The following is a 21,322-nucleotide window of genomic DNA, read 5'->3' on the forward strand; positions in this document are numbered from 1 at the left end:
GGTGGAGACAGTATAGGTGAGCTGGTTTGACAGCTTATAGGTAAAGTGCAAGGCCATCATCACACTGTCAGGCAAGATGGCGTACAGCTGAAGGTCCTTCCTCAGATAAGTACTAAGCCCAGCTTCAAGCATTTTGGACCTGGCAAGGAGGCCTGATTCTTGCATGTAAGGAAGGGCTTGGACCAAGCCTCTCCATGGGTACACGTGTTCCTTGCCTGTATGCCTGGAAGTCTGGTTCCTGTGTTTCCTGGCAACTCTCTGACAGACTTCTCTCCGGTTTCCTGACCTCGGCTTGACTTGGAACTGTGTCCTGGTGCTTGACCCAGTAACCTCCACTCTGACCCTACCTGCTCCTGCTCCTCCACTGGGGACGGAACTGTTTGTTCTGGCTCTTGGACTTTTGCTTATACCTCATAACTTGGGCTTGGCTTGCGGTTGAGGGAGTACTTTGTGTGGCCCGGCAAGGCCTCACATTGCATACATTGGATATTGCACTTTCAATGTGCTTTGGCAACTGGATGTTTCTGTGCAGAGCAGGAAAATCTATGTGCTGCCATGCCAGGCCGCATCTACTTGGCTGGGTTGTTGTGCTGACAGAAGGTTGCAGAAACCAAAAACCAGTCTTGTCTGGGAGGTCATGAGCCAGAGAAACAGTTTACACAATAGCCAGAGTAGGGCAGGGAGTGGAGTCAAGCTGATCTGGGGTCAAGAGCCAGAGGGAAACAGTCAAAGCCAAGCCATAGTTGGAGGCGTAATCGGAAGCCAGAGCCAAGGTCTGGAGCCAGGCCATGGTCAGAAGCCAAAGCCAGGAGTCTGAAGCTGCATGCATTGCACCCTTGCCTCAAGGCCTTTCTGAAATACAATCAAGCCAAAACAACCCTCAGCCAGAGAGTTTGCAAGCTGGCCCTAGTCTTCATCAGAGGAATGCGGTGCAACTGGGCCCCATCTACCCTGATAGTGAGCTAATCACCTGACAGCTGTCAGGTTAGATAGCCTCCTCCAACATTGCTGTTGGAGGCTTGCTAGGGTCTTGGTCTGAGACTGCTGATGCTGTTCCTCAGGACTGGTAGGCATCTTGTCCTGGGGCTTGATGTAGTAAGGCTGGGTCTCAGTCTGGCTGGTACTGGGCTGCTTATCCTCCAGAGGATAAGGCAGCTCCTGGTACATGACAACCGGGCCTACCTGGTGCCAGAATGGAGGGTGCGGGCATGATACCCTACCTCTTTAAAGTGCATTAGTCAACATGTGTGGAATGCTGTTTTCTGGGATACAAAGTCTAGAGCTTGCTTGTTCCAAGAAGCATATTTCACAGTGCAATGCTAAACAGAGTTAAATCTTTTGAAGTCTATTGAAGTCAATGGGCCTAGAAGTGTTGAACTCTACTTAAGTGACGTTTTTCAACCTTATATAAGAAAACTAGTCCTTTTCTACTCTCCCCCATGAAGCAGTTCCTCCCCCTTTCCAGCTTCTTTACCTACTCCTGCCATCACCACTCCACTAGAGATGCTTCAGTACAGTTCTTCCTTCAGTGCTTTTAGTGATAAGTGTTCTGATAGTTGGGTCATCCATCCTCCTTTTGCATGGAAACCCCTTTGACGACGACCCCAGGTTAAGGGTAGAATCCTCCCTGCTAGTTCTCTTTGCATGGGAGGGTAGCAGGCGACGGCAGAGGCTACTCCTGTGGGGGCTCACGCCGCCCGCAGCCGCCCTAGCTCGAGGCTGCCTGGCTCAGTCACTAGCTAGCTTGTAGACCAGAATCCTCCCTCTCTGCATCCTCCACGAATTTCCCCGTCCGAAGCAGCAGAGTGGCAGCCTGGAGCTTGGTTGCTTCACAAGGCTGGCCGGGGTGGGAGGCAGATTTTTCTGCAAGCCTGGGGTGGCGATGGGCATTCTCTCAAGTTTGCCGAAAACCTGCCTGCTATGTAAATTGTCCCTATTAACCAACATAAATGTCCACAGATTGGGACAAAGTTGTCTGCTAAAGTGAGTGTTATTTTATATTTTGTTAGCAGCACTCAGAACATTTTACAGACATTACAGAGACCAGTCATATTCCCACAACACTTATTTCATTTTCTATTTTATTTTTTTTACTACAAAATGTAATAACCACTCCCCTCCCCCGAGTTCAAGTAACACAAAAATAAAGTACTGGGGCACAGCTAATTTGCATGTTTAAACATGCTTTTAAAAATACTCTAAATATATATTTATAATACTATATTTTTCTTGAATATTTTGGCAAGACGCTACGAAAAAGTATCAAAAAAATCACAATCGCTGCAAGGCCAAGTATATAAGGCATCTAGATAGGCATAACTGAACGTGATTTAATTTAATCGATTACATATTAATGTAATTACGGCCATACGGAAACTTCCCCGTTAAGCAACGACCCGCGCATTGGTTTGATCAGGAAAAATCCCCGATTACTGGTTTTGCAATTAAACCAAACGCCACGACACTCCGACAGGAGTGACCACGAGGCGCCCAGTGGGAGGAGTTCAAGCGCCCTCGCCGTATTTGGAAGCATCTGCTAATGCGAGGCCTGCTTCCGAGTAAAGGCGATTAAACATCGGGGTGAGGTTTAAGGTTAGGGGATACGGCCACATTTCACGATGCCTCCAAGGAGAAGGCACGTCAAAAGCAACGAAAACTCTTCGTAACGGCCACGAGCCTTCAACTTTTCAAAACGAACGTCGTTAACTCCCCTACGCTGACTCCCCCCCCCCCCGAAAGCCCGCGCGCCGGCAAAAGAAAGTTCTTATTGGCCTCTACTTTTACGCACTGACGTACGGGCATACCATTTGCCTCTTTCCGGCTTTCTTGCAGCGCGAATAGGTGCCCACCTCCTTTGTTGCACAACCGTTTGAAGGAGACTGTGATTGGGCCCCTCAAGCGTCACTCCCTTCTTACTTTTTAAAACTCTCCGGTGGCCCGAGGAAGAAAAGCGATTGGCTTTCAGTGCTGTCACTCAAGAGCAGGATGTCTTTTGACGCAAAAGGTAGTGGTGGAGACGCTTGAGGTCTTAGAACGGGGGCGTGTTGCGCGGGACCACGGTGGGCGGGCCGTTCAGCATTTCCTTTGTGTGTGGGCACCAGTAACCGGCTGCGAGCGCGCTTGCGGAGGAGTAGGAGCCGCCATTTTGTGCGTGTGCGCTTCCTCTTCCCCACCCCCTTTCCCCGTTCTCTGCCGGTTAAACTAGGTCCGGTCGCCGTGGCCGCCCTGCCGCCTGTGACGAACGCCAGCCGCGTAGCGCCCGTCTTTGCTAGGCCGCAGCTGCCCCCTGCCGGCGGCAGCCGAGAGGAGGCGAGGAGGAGTTTGGCGGCCGCGGCTCCGGCATGGAGAACTCCCAGCTCTGTAAGCTGTTCATCGGCGGCCTGAACGTGCAGACGACGGAGGCCGGGCTGCGGGAGCACTTCTCGGCCTACGGCACCCTGACCGACTGCGTGGTGGTGCTGAACCCGCAGACGAAGCGCTCCCGATGCTTCGGCTTCGTCACCTACTCGGCCGTGGAGGAGGCCGACGCGGCCATGGCCGCCTCCCCGCACGCCGTGGACGGCAACGCGGTGGAGCTGAAGCGCGCCGTCTCCCGCGAGGACTCGGCCCGGCCCGGCGCCCACGCGAAGGTGAAGAAGCTCTTCGTCGGCGGCCTCAAGGGGGACCTGGGCGAGAACGACCTGGTGGAGCACTTCAGCCAGTTCGGCCCCGTGGAGAAGGCCGAGATCATCTCTAACAAGCAGAGCGGCAAGAAGCGCGGCTTCGGCTTCGTCTACTTCCAGAACCACGACGCCGCCGACAAGGCCGCCGTGGTCAAGTTCCACCCCATCCAGGGCCACCGCGTGGAGGTCAAGAAGGCGGTGCCCAGGGAAGACATCCAGGCGGGCGGCGGAGGCGGCGGCGGAGGCGGCGGCGGCTCTTCCCGGTCCAGCTGGGGCGGCAGAGGACGGGCGAGGGGCGGCGGCGGCAACCGGGACCACAACGGCCTCTCCAAGGGAGGCGGCGGCGGAGGAGGAGGGGGCTATAACAGTTACGGAGGCTACGGCGGAGGCGGCTACGGGTCGTACGGCGGAGGATCCTACGGAGGCGGCGGCGGCGGCGATTATGGCAACGGGTACGGCGGCTTCGGCAGCTACAGCCAGCACCAGTCGTCCTACGGCCCCATGAAGAGCGGAGGCGCGGGAGGCGGAGGGGGCGGCAGCTGGGGAGCCCGTAGTAACAGTGGACCTTACAGAGGCGGTTATGGCGGGGGAGGCTACGGAGGAGGCCCCTTCTAAGCAGGAATTTCCCAAGGCCGCTGTGGGGAGTACTGGTTTTGTCTGCATGGAGTCTGCTCTCCGTTTGTACCGGGCCAGATTCTCAGTAGTCCCCTACTCTTCGCCTACGGGCACCTCCATATAAAAGGCTCCCGCGATACGGAGCAGCTCTCAAATTGCCCCTGCTGGGGTCGCTCTGCTGCCTGTGCCACTTTCTTCCCGAAGATGGACCGGGCTTCACACAACGATTTTTGTGTTAGTCATTGATGGACTCTATTTTTTTATTGCTTGGACATTGGTCGTTTTTATACTAGGAACAAGATTGTTTTAATTTTGGTTTATTTGGGGATGGGAGGGAATGTTATGCTGATTCTGGAGTAAAAACATGGGAGGGGAAAGGGGAATTAACTTTGTAAGGACTTGGATACCTACACATTTTTTTTCTACAAAATCTACTCTGATCCCATGGCTGTAAAAGAGGGGGAATCGTTTTTACATTTTTATTTTTTAAATAAATCATTGTGTTCATTGACCTTTACATGTCTTTTTTTCCTAGAGTTCATTCCATACAGTTAAAACAAAGGCTCATTGAGTCTGCTGAAACTTCTCCATGCATTTAGACTAAAATGCTTTATGTCCAGTAAAGGCCTCAATTAACATTTTGGCTGGCCTGCTATTGGATTGTTATTTCAGAGTTATAGGCCGATTTTTGAAATGCTCATTGGTGGATGAACTGTTTAAATACTTTATATGCCCACCATTTTGTAATTGGCTCATTTGCCTTGCTGACACAGTTGGTCTGGTTTTTTTGTATAAGGCGTTTTCCATCAGCATATGTAGTTCTAACACATTAAAGCATCTGCTTTTTTCATATAAGTGTTCAAAACTTCAAATTGCTCAGTTTCACATTGTGTTATTTATTGGCTTGCCTGTAAACAATCCAGAGTTTCTTCCCTTCTATTAAATACTTTGTTTGCTTAGCATCTGGTTGAAATGACTTAACTGTCTAAACTGTTCTCATTAAAGAAACCAAGAATTACCTTTACAATGCCATCTGCTGGTGGAATAGCACATTGAGGGATCCCAGCAACAGAAAAAAATTTCTTTCAAAACTGTGAAGTCTATTAGGTCTTTATACTGCAAATATCAATCCTTTTAAAAGAATTTGTGGAACTTGGCTCAACTGATACAAATTTGAAATTTTATCCTAAGTTAACAATTTAAGTATATACTGCCCAATCTTGCAGTTTTGGTTAGGTGATTGATAAATGAGCCAGTAATTTAGGTGCCAGTTGTAAAGCGAAATCTCTGTAGTCTGCTTGATGTATTTGTGGCCCTTTCAGACAGTAGAATTAAAGTTTGTTGTTCTATTAACAGTGTTCTAGAGAGATACTGCCTTTCTGAATAGAAATATAGAATAGTTATGGATATTGCAAATAAAGAATTCAATTCTTCACATGCTTCAGTGAGTATATATGAAACTGGTAAAATGTTACTGGATTTTAAGTATCAGACTTCAACAGAATATTGCAGCTTTTTACAGTGCTTCTGCACTATAGTTAAATTTCTGGCTCAAAGTATGTTTCATATAATTTATAAACTTATTTGACTCATCAGTCTTACAGTAAAAATGTGCTGCAAGGTAACTTTGGAACAGTAACTAGTAATAAGCGTTTGAAACATAATCTCTGAAAAAGAATCTGACTACTTGCACAATTAAACACAACTGTTCTGAATCTAAAGAATGTGCAATTTAGAGCAAACTAATTTTAGAAGCTGGCTTTGTTTTTGTTTCATGGGTTTTTGGATTTATTAAAGTACTATTTTCAATATCAGCAGTTGAAAGGGGGATATCAGTAATTGTTAAACAGCTCAAGCTCCAAAAGCATTTTTATAAATCAAAACGAGTTAGTTGTGGTTTTGCAATATGCACAACACAATACTAATTAATATGGCAGTGTATACTGATTTCATGTACTTTGCATAATTTTACATGCAAAAAGCATGTTAAGTAGGCCTTTATAAGCAGTGTCTAGGTTGGAGGGGAAATTATTAAATGGAAATACTTGCCGTATCTATGCTTGGAAGTAAGTTAGGATTTTGACTGTTAACTAGAAATATGAGCTATGAGTAAAATAGGAGTACCTTAAATGTTCCTGGGTTTTCCACATTTGCTCTTGTTCTTCCCTTTAGTTTTAGAGGGAATGTAAAACTTCATGCGGATAGAACATTGGTGTCTGTACGCTACAGGAGCTAAACAGATCATAGACCACTTGCAAGACAGATGGCAAGGCTTTTAAAAATATAATGTATATAAAACTGCAAGTGTGATAAAGGTTATCATGAGAGAAAGGCCAATGGTGCTTATAGGTTGAACTAGTGAAAAATCACAAAGTCAAGGGGTGGTGATGGTGTTATTAATGCCAGTTAACTATCTTCACTGATAAAGTAACAGTACTAGGCTTTTATTTGTACATCTGTGTGTATGTATATTAAAGTACCCAGAGAATAGGACTGCATCATTTAGTACATAATGCAGAATAATACAGCTTCTGGTGCAGAGGTGCCGTTTGAACATTTTCCTTTTCAGGCCTTAATAGCAAATGAGAAGTACTAATATCTCTCGTAATTAATTTATGTATCAGTGCCAATCCTTTCATGTGGATGTGAGATGTCCTTGATAGCAGCACTTTATTGTGCTGCTATAGAGTTCACTGTACTGCATAGTCATGCAGAAAACAATGGTGCTACATCATTATCATAATTGTAAAAATAGCTGTTTGTGCCCATGAATTAACTTTTTGCTACCAGTATGAACTTTCAAATGTAAGCAGTTGTGCCATGTGTAGTGTAACTGTAAAAACTATACCAAAAATACTCAGTGGTAGTACAGTAAGAAACCAGTGTGTTCAGTTGTCATTTCATAAGCAACTTCTAGTACAATACTTTTGAAATAGTAACATACTTTATACTGAGAACTAGGCAGGTGATCTGTATAGTTTAGGCACATTTTGGAACAGAAGCTGTATGCCAGCTACATATATTGCAGCTTGTGCTTGAGTCTGATGCCAAGGTTACAAAGTGCACTGCTTTAAATATATGTGAAAATATTTTTCTACACAAATCCTAGCATTGCAACATAAACCATATAAAAGTGCCCTTTGCTTTCTAGTTTGTTCTAGTAACATTATATACATATGTTAAAATATGGTGTCATCACTTTTATATAGTGTGAAAGAAATCAACAATCATATGTCTCAGTAAGCTATGACCCCTGATAATTAACCACCAAGGTACCATGGCTGGTTAACATTACCTTGTATTATAGTTATGGCTGGACACAGTTTGTTGAGTACATATAAAACCAAAGGTTGCTTTAACACTATTTGGAAGGAAGTCTTACCTTTTGTTGTGATAAAGGTACAATTACACATTGAAAAGAGCTGTAGCATTGAAAACCTCTGCAATGTTCACTGAAATCATCTGGAAGTTTGGTGGTTTATGATACGAGTTTTGAGTGGTAAGTTAAGCTGTTATGTTTTGAAGGAAAAGCCATACTTTTGCCTACTTTAAATGTAGACACTTGTTTAGCTTTTTAAATGATCCCCCCCCCCCCCCATCTATTGCCTGATTTTACTTACGGACATCATCTGTTCTCTTGCCTTCCCCTTTCAATCCATCTTTACAGATAGGAAATTATGTAAATTGTGCACTACAGCAGACTTAACACCTTTGTGAAGAGATCAGAAATTACTCAAGTTGATTTAATATTTATGATATGAGGATTCTCTGGAACTTAAAACATGTTCATATTCAGTATTTATATTCAATTATTATCTGTGTTAATAATGTGTTGGTGAATGGCTTCTCTGTATCTCCCAAATGAATGTTCTTTCTGGGTTACCCTTTGTCTTGATGTCTCACATGTGTCTCAGTAGTATAGGTCCTGCTCAGTTGTCAGGATGGCTGTCCACTTTCCAGTACTTGATGGCTAGAGAGAAAACGTGCTGTCACAATTGGGCTCTTGATGAAATCTTGTAATTAAATACAAGACGATATAATTATAATTAAGAGCCTCTTGTGGCGCAGAGTGGTAAGGCAGCCGTCTGAAAGCTTTGCCCATGAGGCTGGGAGTTCAATCCCAGCAGCTAGCTCAAGGTTGACTCAGCCTTCCATCCTTCCGAGGTCGGTAAAATGAGTACCCAGCTTGCTGGGGCGTAAACAGTAATGACTGGGGAAGGCATTGGCAAACCACCCCATATTGAGTCTGCCATGAAAACGCTAGAGGGCGTCACCCCAAGGGTCAGACATGACTTGGTGCTTGCACAGGGGATACCTTTACCTTTACTATAATTACACGAGTACAGACTACCCAGAAAGGTATTTGACTCTTGAGAACTAGATCCTGAAGTAGATATACCTAGCATCCATGAAACAAATGAAGACAAATGCACTTGTGTATTCATCTGACCAATTTTAAAACCTGAGGGTGGCTTAGTCATTAATCATCAACATTATATATGTATTTTATCTGATATTTTATCACAGGCTTGTTCAGTTATTGTTGGTATGGACCAGTCATCATACGAAATATCAAATACATTAAAATACTTCTGATTGCTAAAGATCACCCCGTAATTTCACAAGTCAGTGGCCTTCAACTAAAGATTCCTTCATGTAACAAATCACTTCATTGCAGTAACTCTGGCATCTGATAACTGAATCTTGAAAGTCACACAAGTGGAAGCTGGAGCCAGGTGCTTGTTAAGTATTATGCTAAATGGACATGACTTTTCACTTAGCAGCTCTTGTAAATATGCACCCATGTGGTTTAAAATGAATCCTGATCTGCACTTAAGTAATGAATTAAGCAGGACTGAACAGGCAGCATATAAATATCCTAAATAAATAACTAGTGGGAAGGTACCCCCCTTTCATGGAATTCAGTGAAATCTGTAGTGTTCAATATAATGTGTTAAACCTGGCTGCCAGCTGGACTATTTAAAAGAAGGAATTTCCAAAGCAATAGTGCTGTAAGTATTGTGGGTGTGTTGGCGTTTCCGTTAAGATTGCTACTTTCATTGTTTATTAAAAGAAGCAACAATATGTGCCATTATCCAATAGGGGGTGACAAATAATTTTCAAGAATCAAGCATTTCAAGAAAGCAGCGGGAAATCATAAGTAAGCCTGTGTGTATAGGCTGTAACCAGCTTTCAATAAAGTACTCCAATGTGCTGGGCTGTTTTACTGTAAAAAGTTTAAAAGCATCATGTTCCTATCCTCTCATGTATGCAGTTGAATGTACAACTAATGCTGACCAGTATCAGGATGTGTCTTTGTAGCTGAGCACATCTTGAAAGTAACAGAGTACAAGATCAGAAAATTTGTATTGCATGAAGGTCTTAATCCAAATGATATTCTCATTCACCCTAATATCAGAAATGGCAGAACAGCTTTTAAACTAATCCAGGGGGAAGCTGCCCAGAACTGGGATGGCTCCAGTTTTGACTAACTCAGTCCAAAGGGACAATAGCTTAAACACTCCGCAATGTATTGGCAGAAGCACAACACAATTTGGGAGTGAAGAGTAGGATGGCCAAGGTGCCGAGGGAGGTGAGGGTTGTTGGAGAGGAAAACACATTATAGGTGTCTATGGTATATGCCAATGCTAGAAGCCTCCAAGCCAAAATGGGTGAGCTAGAGCAGTGGTCCCCAACCTTTTTATCACCGGGGACCGGTCAAACCTTTGACAATTTTATTGAGGCCCGGGGGGTGTAATCTTTTGCCAAGGGATGTCACCGCTGCCTGAGCCCCTGCTCCACTTGCTTTCTTGACAGCGCCCTTGACTTCCCGTCGCCTGCTGGGGGGCGCTGCCAGCAGCAGCTGCGCAGTGCCACGCTGAGGGGGAGCCCCAGCCATGGTGGCTGCCAGAGAGCACCAAAGGTGAGCCGGCAGCAGAGTGGCAGGGCAGCCCCCAAGGCAGCAGCTGGGGAGGAGGAGCCGCATACCGGTACCGGACCGGGGGTTGGGGACCACTAAGCTAGAGTGCTTCATGCCAGATGACAATGACAATTTAGATATAATGGATGTCTAGGCAGAACAGGGAGGTGTGTTGTTTATCAAAGAGGGCACAGTCAAATAAGTTAGGAAAACACAAATAAGTTCAGAAAATAGGCAGATCCTGCATTGATCAGGAGCTTGGACTAGTTGGCCTGTATGGCTTCTTCCAGCTCTATGATTAAAAAAAGAGTTTGACAGAAGTGATATGAGTGGGCCCTAAGTGTTAATTAAAAGTGAGAGTGTACAACTGTGTGTTCACTGTGGAAGGTACCCAGGCCACAGCCACTATTATGAAGAAAGTGAAGAACTGTGAAACTGAGGTGGTGAGTATTCTGCCCTTTGCCGGCTCAGGAACAGAGACGACCCATCAGCGGAAAATATGTAGAAAGGAAAAAGTTTCAAGCGGGCGCTGGAAAATCAAATGCTTATTCAAATTATATGAATAAAGTTCAAACCGAGTTCCTAGGTACAATCTTGTTTTCGTTCTGCTTCGTCAGTGATCCTGTATTCATATCGTATTTCCTTTACAGATTTCTGTTACAAAAGAAATCCTTTACAGATTTATTTTACAAAAATGGTCTTATCAATGAACCTTATAAGACATCTGTCTTGTACATCCAAATTATATACATACTATAAATAAAGCCCATTTTATTATTGAATAAAATGGGCGCTAGGAGCCGGCATTCTCTCGGCCCTGGGAGCAGCCTCACCGCAGCGAGGCCGCTCCTGGGGCCAAGAGAACGCCGGCTCCTGCCCCCCCACCCTCCCCGAAGACAAAAACTGCATCCTCTTGGCCCCGGGAGCGGCCTCGCCGCGGCAAGGCCGCTCTCGGGGCCGAGAGAAGGCCAGCTCCTGCCCCCACCCTCCCCAAAGACAAAAACGGCGTTCTCTCGGCCTTGGCAGCTCCCGGGGCCGAGAGAAGGCCGGCTCCCACCCCCACCCTCCCCGAAGACGAAAGAAGGCGGCGCGGCTACCTCCCCACCGGCGGCTCTCTGGAGCCTTCTCCCCGCCTTCTCCCAGCCCAAGAGGACTCACCGCATCGGCTGGCAGTCCAGTCTATGCGGTGATTCCCTGGCCGGGCGAAGCAGCCAATGGGGAGTCGCGCTTTCCGCGGCTCCCCATTGGCTGCTTGGCCGGGATGGACACTCGGAGGGGCCAATCAGGAGCCGCTTTGCGCGCCCTAACTCCTCCCAGACAGCCCTTACTCTTTTATTCAGTTGTTTAAAGATATATCTTTTCCCTCTTAATAAAACAGTAAGGGGTGTTGGGGTGGGCTTAGTCCGTGATGGGGAGGGGCAACAATTGGTCCCATGGCCCTGGACTGACAAGCGGAGGGGCCAATCAGAAGGCACAAAGCACCTTCCGATTGGCCCCTTACCAGGACAGACCAAAATTCCATCCAGCCAGGGGCAATCTGGAGAAATGGCTGCCAGTCTGCTCCTGACCACCAAGGGGAAAGGAGGTCAGTAGGGCTGCCAAGGGGAGTGAGAACAGAGGTTTGGACAGGCTGTGCCAGCCCTTTTTGCTCCAAGGCTGCCCTAACATGTCCAACTGTGAATAACCTCAGAAACCCTGCCATCGCCAGCTTGAGACTTCTTTCTTTCTTGGCTCAGGGCAGATCACATCTAGTTTAAAGCAAGCAATGTACAAATTTACATATATAATAAATTATAAATTTGTATTTAGGTGTTAAAATAATTTAAAAAGCTGCCGCCTCTTCCAAATTGAAATCTTACTGAAGGGGACTAAGCAGGGTTTGGAGGACTACGTTGATTGGATGGGTTCTCAGGCAGGGAGGACATCATCTTGATGTTATTCCCTGGCTTCAGCCTCTTGGCTTTGGGGAAATTTTTTTAAAGTAAGTTTCCATGTCCTGATGGCATACATTTGAAGGCTCTTAGGCAGTGGTTCTCAACCTTCCTAATGCCACAACCTTTTCATAGAATTCCTCATGTTGTGGTGACTCCCAACCATGAAATTAGGCAGGTGTTCTTTCACAGAAATTAAACCGAAACTGACCAATGACGTGAAGATCCAATGTTCATTATTGTGTATAAAATGGTTTCCGGGGTTTCTCAGTTCAGTTCTGCCTCTTGTCCCACCATGCCGATCTCGTTCTTTTCTGCTGCTCCAGACAGACAGACGAATGCTCTCGATCTACCCCGCAAAGCTGTTGTGTGGATGAAATGGAAGAGGAGCGATGTCAGTTACTTTGGGACCCCCTTGGAGAGAAGGGCTCTGCTGCGACCCCTGTGAAAGGGTTGTTCAACCCCCAAAGGGGTCCTGATCCCCAGGTTGAGAACCACTGCTCTTAGGGAACTCAAATGTGAGATTGTTGATCTACTAACTGGTGCATGTATCTTGTTGCCACTGTACCAGAAAACTGGAGGAGCGGCAAAGGTTATGAAGGTTTTTTAAAAGAGGCTAAAAGTCAATTACAGGTACGTTAGCCTAATGTCTATCCCAGGCAAATTTGTAGAAACTGTAACAAGACAGAATTGACAGGCACACAATGGGAAAAAGCCTATTGAGGGAAAATCAGCATTGGTTCTGCAACCTTTTTGAGTTGTTTGAGAAAATGGACAAGTATGTACATAAGGCGAACCAGGTGACATTCTATAGTTGGACTTTCAAAAGGTTTTTGACAGAGTATCTCACCAAAGATTCCTGAGTAATTTTAGCAGGCATGGAATAAGAGAACAGGCCCTTTTAGACATTAAAAATCGGTTAAACAGCAGGAAGCAGAGAGTATGTGTAAATAGTTCTCACAATGGAGGGAAGTAAGCAGTGGGGCTCCACTAGGACTGTTATTGTCCTATTTAGAGAAATGACTATGTTTGCAGATAACACAAAATTATTCAGGATGGTGAAAGCCAAGTCTGGCTGAAGAACTCCAAGAGAATCTCTGCAAGTTGGGTGAGTTGGCAACAATGTCAAAAATGAAGTTCAGTATTGGTATACGCAAGGTGATAGGCATTAGAAGAACACCCTTCAGAGCTTGGTTGTCCCTGTCCCCGGGAGATATGCCTGACCTTGATCAGTTCCAGGGCTTTTGGTCCTGGCCCCAACCTGATGGAATGAGCTCCCAGAAGAGCTGAGGGCCCTGACGGAGCTAGCACAGTTCCGCAGGGCCTGCAAAACAAATCTCTTCCACCAGGCATTTGGTTGAGGCCAGGCTAGGAAGATTGGGTCCCTCCCTGCATGTGCCCATAGGCCGGACAACATCAGAAGCACCCCCCCCCCCCAGGAAGTGATGGTTGTTATTGTATGGCTTGGATGGGTGGGAGAGGGGAAGGTTTATAGATTGGTTTTAATCCAGTTTGTATTACATTTGTATTTTTATATGTATTTTATAGGGTTTAAAATTTTTTTCTGTAAACCGCCATGAGCTGGCTGGGTCCGAGAGCGGCGGTATATAAATGCAAATATAAAATAAATATATGTAAAGCAGGTTTGTACTTGTTGAGTCCAAAAAGGTAAGAGAGCATGAGGTCACGGTGGATAGCTCAATGAACACATCTACCCAAAGTGCTGCAGCAGTGAACAAGGCAAAATCAATGCCGGGATTTATTAGGAAAAAGACTGAAAATAAAATAGGAGGTTAATGTATAGACCTCTGGTGTGGCCTCATTTGGAGTACAGAGGGCAGCTCTAGTCACTATCACCAAAAGGACATTGCAAAAAATATATATATATATATAAGCACTTTTGTCCTGACATGCACATCTAAAGCACAGGTCACTAAGCAAATTGAGGATTGCTAGAACTCCATTAAAAGGCTTCAGAGACAGAAACAGGAGTCCTGGTGGATGCCCAAAGCACAATAATGAGGGTCACAAATTACTCTTTGCTGCTGGTTTAGGTGGCAGTAACTCAGGGATCATAGAATTGGAAGTACCTCCAGAGTCATGTAGTCCAACCACCTGCAGAATACCGGAAATTCACAGAAGCTGGAAAGCCACTTGCTTTCGAAGCCATAAGAACGACTGGCCTTGCTTTTGTAGCTACTAGGGCTCTATGTATCACAATGACCGTTTATGCACCGGGAACTTCAATGCCCCAGCTCCTGCGCAGGAGCACAAATCGGGGGCGGATGAGGTGCACCAGGCCAAATGCTCTCCCATGTGGGTGCAGGAAGAGGTGGGGCAACCTGCCACGACTAAAACTCCAGCCTGCAGCCCGGCATGAAACCTCCAGTGCATAAACGGTCAATGGCATTTTGTTTAAAGGAATGGTACCAGCAAATTTATACACCTGAGACACATCATGACCAATACATGATCAGCCAATGCACTGGTAGTGCCTGTCAGAAATTGTATGGCTCCCCCCCCTCCCCCCGCCCAAGCCAAGAAATATCTTGGATGTTACAAAGCCACATCATGTAATGAGAAATAAAAGGAGCCAATGTTGTGGCTAGGAGGAACAGTGTGTGGTCTGAGAATTTGATAGTTCAAAATTGAGCTGGCCTGCTGGATGGTATATAAATTGAATATTTATATGACTTGAAGAGAAACCAGAGTGTATGAGTAAATAAATATTAAATAATCTCTGCCATAAATTCAGTAGTTGGATCAAGAAAGGGATAATATTGGTTTACCTTACAGGACTGCTGTAAGATTAACTGCTCTCACGCATTCTGGACATTGGCAGTACTATATTAACACTATTTCTAAACAGGAGGAGCAACTGGGCTGAGTAGCAACTGGGTACATTGGCAAACTCATTTCACATTACTCACTCAGATATGAAGCTCATTGTGTGACTTTGAACCAATTACAATCTTGCTAAATCTGCAGTGGTGTTGGACTAAAATGAGTACTACATGTTGGCAGAGCTGTTCGGAGAAAGGCTAAAATTATAAACTTCACAAGTATTATGTTGCCTTCAGCTTAAGTTAGGTAACAGCTATTTACAATGACTCTGGTGTGGAGAGAAAATGTATACCACTAACAGTTAAGAGATTTTTTGTTGTGCCTCTGGGTGATCAGATAAGAACTGAGCATGAAGGTGCTTGCTTATTAGTTTCCCTGGAAGGCCAAAAACCTTTGGCTGGAGTGGGGCAGAAGTGCATATTGTCCTGGGTGGCAAATCACATGCTGTAACCTGTAAGTACACAGTCCTATGAATGACATCTCTTGGGGATCATGACAAAGTACTGTATTGTGAGTAGCAGGGAACTTTTAGAGAGGGCATTCTAGCGTAAGAGAATTACTGAACCACTGAATAAATATTCAGGTGGAAGAACCAGAAGGTAATGTGTACTGGTTTCAGTATTGAGTATGAATCTTTCCAAAACAAATGATGTAAATAACCCAAATCTAGTAGCAGAATAATGTTAACAAGAAATGCCAAACTGATATGTATTGATTTCACATACTGGGCAATGAAACATATGGGGGCACCAAATTTAGTGTAGTGGTTAAGAGCAGCGGCTTCTAATCTGATGAGCTGGGTTTGATTCCCCACTCCTCCATAAGCAGCCAGTTGGGTGACCTTTGGTTACTCACAGTCCTGATAGTGCTGTTCTCATGGAGCAGCCCTGTCAGAGCTCTTTCAGCCCCACCTACCTCACAGGGTGTCTGTTGTGGGGAGAGAAAGGTCATATTAGCTGTTTTGAGAAACCTTCAGGTAGTCAAAAGCAGGGTATAAAAACCAACTCTTCTTATTCTAACCTGCCCTTTATCTGCTAGAAGTACAGGTCTGAATAAGTGCAGAGGACTATAATGCTATGGAGAACACCCTTCAAAACAGCCATTTCCCTAAGGGCTGGATATGAGCTATAATTCCAGGGGATCCCCAGGTCCCACTTGGGGACTGGCACCCTATATGACTTACTTCAGCTACTGCTCTCCATGCATATGTACAAAGAGAGAAAGGAGAATACTTGCCTTGTTCTTTGCATGTGTATAAGCAGCAGCAAAAGAGCTCTGTAGTAACAACTCACCTGGGGATTGTAAACCATAGTTTGCTGATCAGTGCTCTAGAAAAACAAAGGAGCTTTCCAAGGCAACATTCTTGTGATAATATGTCTATTCAATTCCGATAAGATTACAACATGAAAAAAGGAAGGTTCATAAAGGAATATCAACAGAAAAACAAAGAACTTTTCCAAGGCAATATTCTTATGATAATTTGTCTAGTCAATTCCAATACAATTTTCTTTTATAAATATGAGAAGAATCAACCATAACGGTTTCTAGATAGTCTCCGTTTTCAATTACTTCTTCAGTGGTTGAGTCCTCCAGTTAAGTTATTTATAACAATCGTCTTTGACGAACATTCCAATGACCTGTTGATATTAAAACACTAATATAAGGAAAGGCTGTAGGATTTTTCCACTATTGTTATAACAAATTTACTTGGAGAACTCAGCCATTGAAGACGTCATTGAAAACGGAGACTATCTAGAAACTGTTATGGTTGATTCTTCATATTTATAAAAGAAATTGTATTGTGATAGGTCAGTGAGTCTAGGACATGCAGAGGTGGAATTTTTGCTGGGTATGACTCTTACCACCACAGTATTGGAGCAGTAGGGAAATATGCATCTGTAATTTCTTCATGTTGGTTTTTAAAGCCCTGGTTACCTCTTGGAGGCTGGATTGGCAATCTTTAGGTCAAAACATTCTGAGGATAATATGCCTTCAGTTACAGTATTTTGCTAGCCAATGTGTTCTGTGTTCAGCAGGAACTTTGGCTCTGTTTTGTGTTTATAATAAATGTAGTGTAGTATGTTTAGATGGTGGACTACAATTTGGGAGAGATAGGTTCTAATTATTCTGCCATGTTCTCAGGTTGACCTTTGGCCAGTCACTAGTGCTTCTTTTAAGGATAAAATGGAAGTGAAGATCTACACCCGCATGAGCTTCTGGGGGGAAGGGAGATGCAAAATATACTAAGTAAAGAAATAATATACAGGCAGAAATTAGTCACTGTTATTATGTAGCACCCTGCCACCCTGCCAACAAAAGTGCGTCTAGTCAAGGCTATGGTCTTCCCAGTTGCAATGTACGGCTGTGAAAGTTGGACCATAAGGAAGGCCGAGCGTCAAAGAATTGAGGCTTTTGAACTCTGGTGCTGGAGAAGACTCTTGCGAGTCCCTTGGACTGCAAGGTGAACAAACCGGTCAGTCCTAGAGGAGATCAGCCCTGACTGCTCCTTAGAAGGCCAGATCCTGAAGATGAAACTCAAATACTTTGGCCACCTCATGAGAAGGAAGGACTCCCTGGAGAAGAGCCTAATGCTGGGAGCGATCAAGGCAAAAGAAGAAGGGGACGACAGAGAATGAGGTGGCTGGATGGAGTCACTGAAGCAGTTGGTGCAAACTTAAATGGACTCCGGGGAATGGTAGAGGACAGGAAGGCCTGGAGGATCATTGTCCATGGGGTCGCAATGGGTCGGACACGACTTCACACCTAACAACAACAACAACAACAACAACAATTATGTAGCATTAACAAGGCCTTTGCCAACAGACCCATTATCCCTGCCTCATAACTTGAAGAAAGGGGAAAAAGAGGGAGATAGTCTCCTTTTGCTTCTCATGATAATTGTTCAGACATATATTTCTTCCCTTTTGAGAAAACTGGAGTACCTTTAGTGTCTTTCTCTGAAATGCAACAGGTGCAGATTTTGTTTGCACTGAATTGCTCTTCAGAGTATTTGTCTGACATGCAAATTAAAATCACAGCCAGAGAATGGCAGCAGGAACCCAATGGAAGTTAGGAAAAAAACAGCAAGCATGGGTAGTGACATAGACATCCTTTCTTTTGAGCCCTCTGGTCCTCTCAGAATGCCTTCTCAAGCTCATTAACAGCCTATCCACATTAATCCTGAAAACACTTTCCAGAAAATTAGTCCTATTAATTTCAACTGAGCTCTTGCATTGCTAGCATCACAGAATCAGGCATGGGCATTCTAAAAAAAATTTGCCACTGGTTCAAGTTTCATTGAGGGAGTTTGGAGGATACAAAGAATACTTTGATGGTCCCCTGAAATGGCACTCGATCAGTCTAGTACATATACAGAGGCCCTATTTTGCGATATGTAAGTTCAATAAGCACATGCTAAGACTGTCATTAAGCAAACAATATTTGTCCCGGATTTCTGGTGGAAGTATGGGTAAAGGAAGCTATAGCCAGAATGAAGAACTAAAATTAAATGGACTGGCATGCATTTCTGCTGAATAAAATATTTCTCTATGGATGAAATATAGCAGAGTAAATTGTAGTGGTGGAACTCACAATGCTAAGCATTTTCAAGGAGATAGCAATAAAAGTATGCTAAAATTAACAGGAAAAGATCTGGCTAAAATTAACTGCAGTATAATAAAAACCTATAATAATGAATGGCCGGGGAATGAAATTAGGACCCCCATGATGATGAGAAGGGTATGTAGAAGAAGAAGAAGAGTTGGTTTTTATATGCCACTTTTCTCTACCCGGAGTCTCAAAGCGGCTTACAGTCACCTTCCCTTTCCTCTCCCCACAACAGACACCCTGTGAGGTGGGTGAGGCTGAGAGAGCCCTGATGTCACTGCTCAGTCAGAACAGCTTTATCAGTGCTGTGGCAAGCCCAGGGTCACCCAGCTGGCTGCATGTGGGGGAGCGCAGAATCGAACCCGGCATGCCAGATTAGAAGTCCGCACTCCTAACCACTACACCAAAATGGCTCTCTGTAGAAAGACCCAAAACCTGCCCCTTGTGGATGGACAATATTGCTTTATGCTCTGCCACATCCAACTGGCTAGTAATCCCTGGCTTCAAAGAGGCATGCTGGACCTCAACAAGGGCCAGAGCCTTCTCTGTCCTGGCCCCCACCTGGTGGAATGAGCTCACTGAAGAGACTAGGGCCCTGCCCGAACTCCCACAGTTTCGCAGGGCCTGCAAAAGGGAGCTCTTCCACCAGGCATTTTCTTGAGGCTGACTGACCCAACATCATCCACTGGTTTCCTCCCGAACACCCCGTTACATGACTGAATCTAACCTGCCTAAGGGTTCTGTTAAAGTTACTGTCTCCATTGAACATTTCTGTTGAAATATTCTAGTTGATATGTTATACGTTATGATTGTTATATTTGTTATGTTCCATGTAATCACCGTATGCCATTTTATGTAAACCACCCAGAGCTGTATGGAATGGCGGTATAAAAAATTTAACTTAATTAATTACTTCAAATGGGGAAGGGAGAAAGCATATTACTAGCTGGAATATGCAAGATCTTTAGTGTGCATCATTTTAAAGCATATGAAGAATATCCAGCAGAAGGCATTTGAGGAGATGTGTATTTAGCACAGTTTGAATAGGAACTTCCTGATATTTTTCAAACAATCTCTTACAGCTTCCTAATTAGCTCAATTGGTGACTTTCTGCTCCTTTGAGTATACTTCTTCCCTGCTTGCCTCTGGAACAGAATAAATGAAAACAACAGAACAGTTAGACAGGATTCTTTTCTCTCCTTTATTTTACAAGTTTGTTTCTCTTTATCATTTTAAGCATTCTCGTGCTCCCTCTCTTTGCAAATTTAAACCTCACCAACATCTTAGGGCCATTTTGTTAAGAGCTATTTTTTTTTGTACCCAGGTTTTTACTACCCTAAAGAGTCTCAAAGTAGCTTACAATCACCTACCCTTCCTCTCCCCACAGCAGACATCTTTTGAGGTAGGTGAGGCTGAGAGAGCTCTGAAAGAATTATGACTGGCTCAAGGTCACCCAGCTGGCTGCATGTGGAGGATTAAAGGTTCAAACCCTGTTCTCCAGATAACAAACTATCGCTTTTAAAGACTGCAGCAAGCTGGTTTGGTTAATTAACAATTGAGGTCACATTTGAACTAGAGAGTTCACATCATCTTGATACTACCTTGCAGTAGCTCTTCAGAGCTACTTGTAGTAGAATTGAGCATTTCTATTACATTTTTAACAACTTCATTAAGGGTCAGTTTTTATCACCGAGATTCCAGGCAGATTACAAAATCTAAAAAAGACTCCAATTAACAACAATACAATACAAAACCTTTAATGGCATCCAAAATATAAAGCAGCATGATCCCAATTAAATCAAAGAGCTGATGGATTATAAAATATGATAAAACAATTCAAGTAGCCAAGATTTGTAATTAACAAAGGAATTCAGATAAAGAAGGCAACCTGACCATCTAAAGCAGGTTTTCGTGAGACCCTGAGGTTTCTTGATGGCCCTGGAAGAGTTTCCTGAATGGGTGGGAGTTAATTACTTTTCTATATGTTTTTAAAATTTTGTAAACATTTATTGGGTGATATATGATTATGCTGACCTGCCTCCCAATGATGGCCCTGGAGGAGTGGGAAGGGGAAGGGCCATGGATGGGTGTGTATACAGCTATCCCTCCCAACCATATTCTGCATGATTGCTTCACTTCTGGGATTTCTTCTAGCATGAAGAATGTTTCAGAAGTTTCTCAATGGTAAAAAAGTTGAGAAAGGCTGATCAAGTTACCATAACATTGCAGTATCTTTTAATCCTGTCCCTTGTAGAAGCAACCTCCTAAGCCAATCCATTATACTGTAGTTCTGATCCCTTTATAAGACTGCCCTCCTGAACATTTTTGCTTTGCACATTCTGTGAAACTAGAGTTACCAAGCCTCCAGGTGGTAGCTGGAGATCTGGAATTACAACTGATCTTCACGTGACAGAGATGAATTCCCCTGGAAAAAAATGGCCATTTTGGAAGATAGGCACTATGGGATTATACACCTTTGAAACCCCACCCTCCTCAGGCTTCACCCTCCACATCGCCAGGTATTTCCCAATCTGGAGCTGGCAACCATATGTGAAATGATAGAGTCCTGGGGGACTTCCTAATAGCTTCAGGCAGGCCATTCCATAATGCTTAAGCCAATACAGAGAATGTGCAGGCAGTTGCAAATTTTAATCTGCAGGGTGGCATGTTCAGGAGACTTTGCTCAAATTACAGATGTTGTGGGAGAACATTGCAGGAGAGGTGGCCCTGCAACTATGTTGGTC

General features: G+C 44.4%; 2 protein-coding genes across 2 annotated transcripts in view; one reads left to right on the top strand and one right to left on the bottom strand.

Annotated features, from left to right (window-relative positions):
- Positions 1–2,923, bottom strand: part of LOC143832393 (neuropeptide Y receptor type 6-like) — a 39,263-nt gene extending 36,340 nt beyond the window's left edge. Inside the window, exon 1 of the mRNA XM_077326746.1 lies at positions 2,805–2,923. The gene's annotated coding sequence lies outside the window, so the exon portion shown is untranslated. The remainder of the gene's footprint in view (positions 1–2,804) is intronic.
- Positions 2,924–2,961: 38 nt separating this feature from the next.
- On the top strand, positions 2,962–5,710 carry HNRNPA0 (heterogeneous nuclear ribonucleoprotein A0). Its single transcript, XM_077326747.1, has one exon. The coding sequence runs from the start codon at positions 3,342–3,344 to the stop codon at positions 4,275–4,277; it is 936 nt and encodes a 311-aa protein (XP_077182862.1). The 5' UTR covers positions 2,962–3,341; the 3' UTR covers positions 4,278–5,710.
- The last annotated feature ends 15,612 nt before the right edge of the window (positions 5,711–21,322 follow it).

This window comes from Paroedura picta, chromosome 3, assembly GCF_049243985.1.
Source record: "Paroedura picta isolate Pp20150507F chromosome 3, Ppicta_v3.0, whole genome shotgun sequence".
Lineage (NCBI taxonomy): Eukaryota > Metazoa > Chordata > Lepidosauria > Squamata > Gekkonidae > Paroedura > Paroedura picta.

What these genes read in the sequence shown, in the direction of transcription:
- HNRNPA0 (XM_077326747.1), top strand. Translation starts at nt 3,342, where the DNA reads ATGGAGAACTCCCAGCTCTGTAAGCTGTTCATCGGCGGCCTGAACGTG.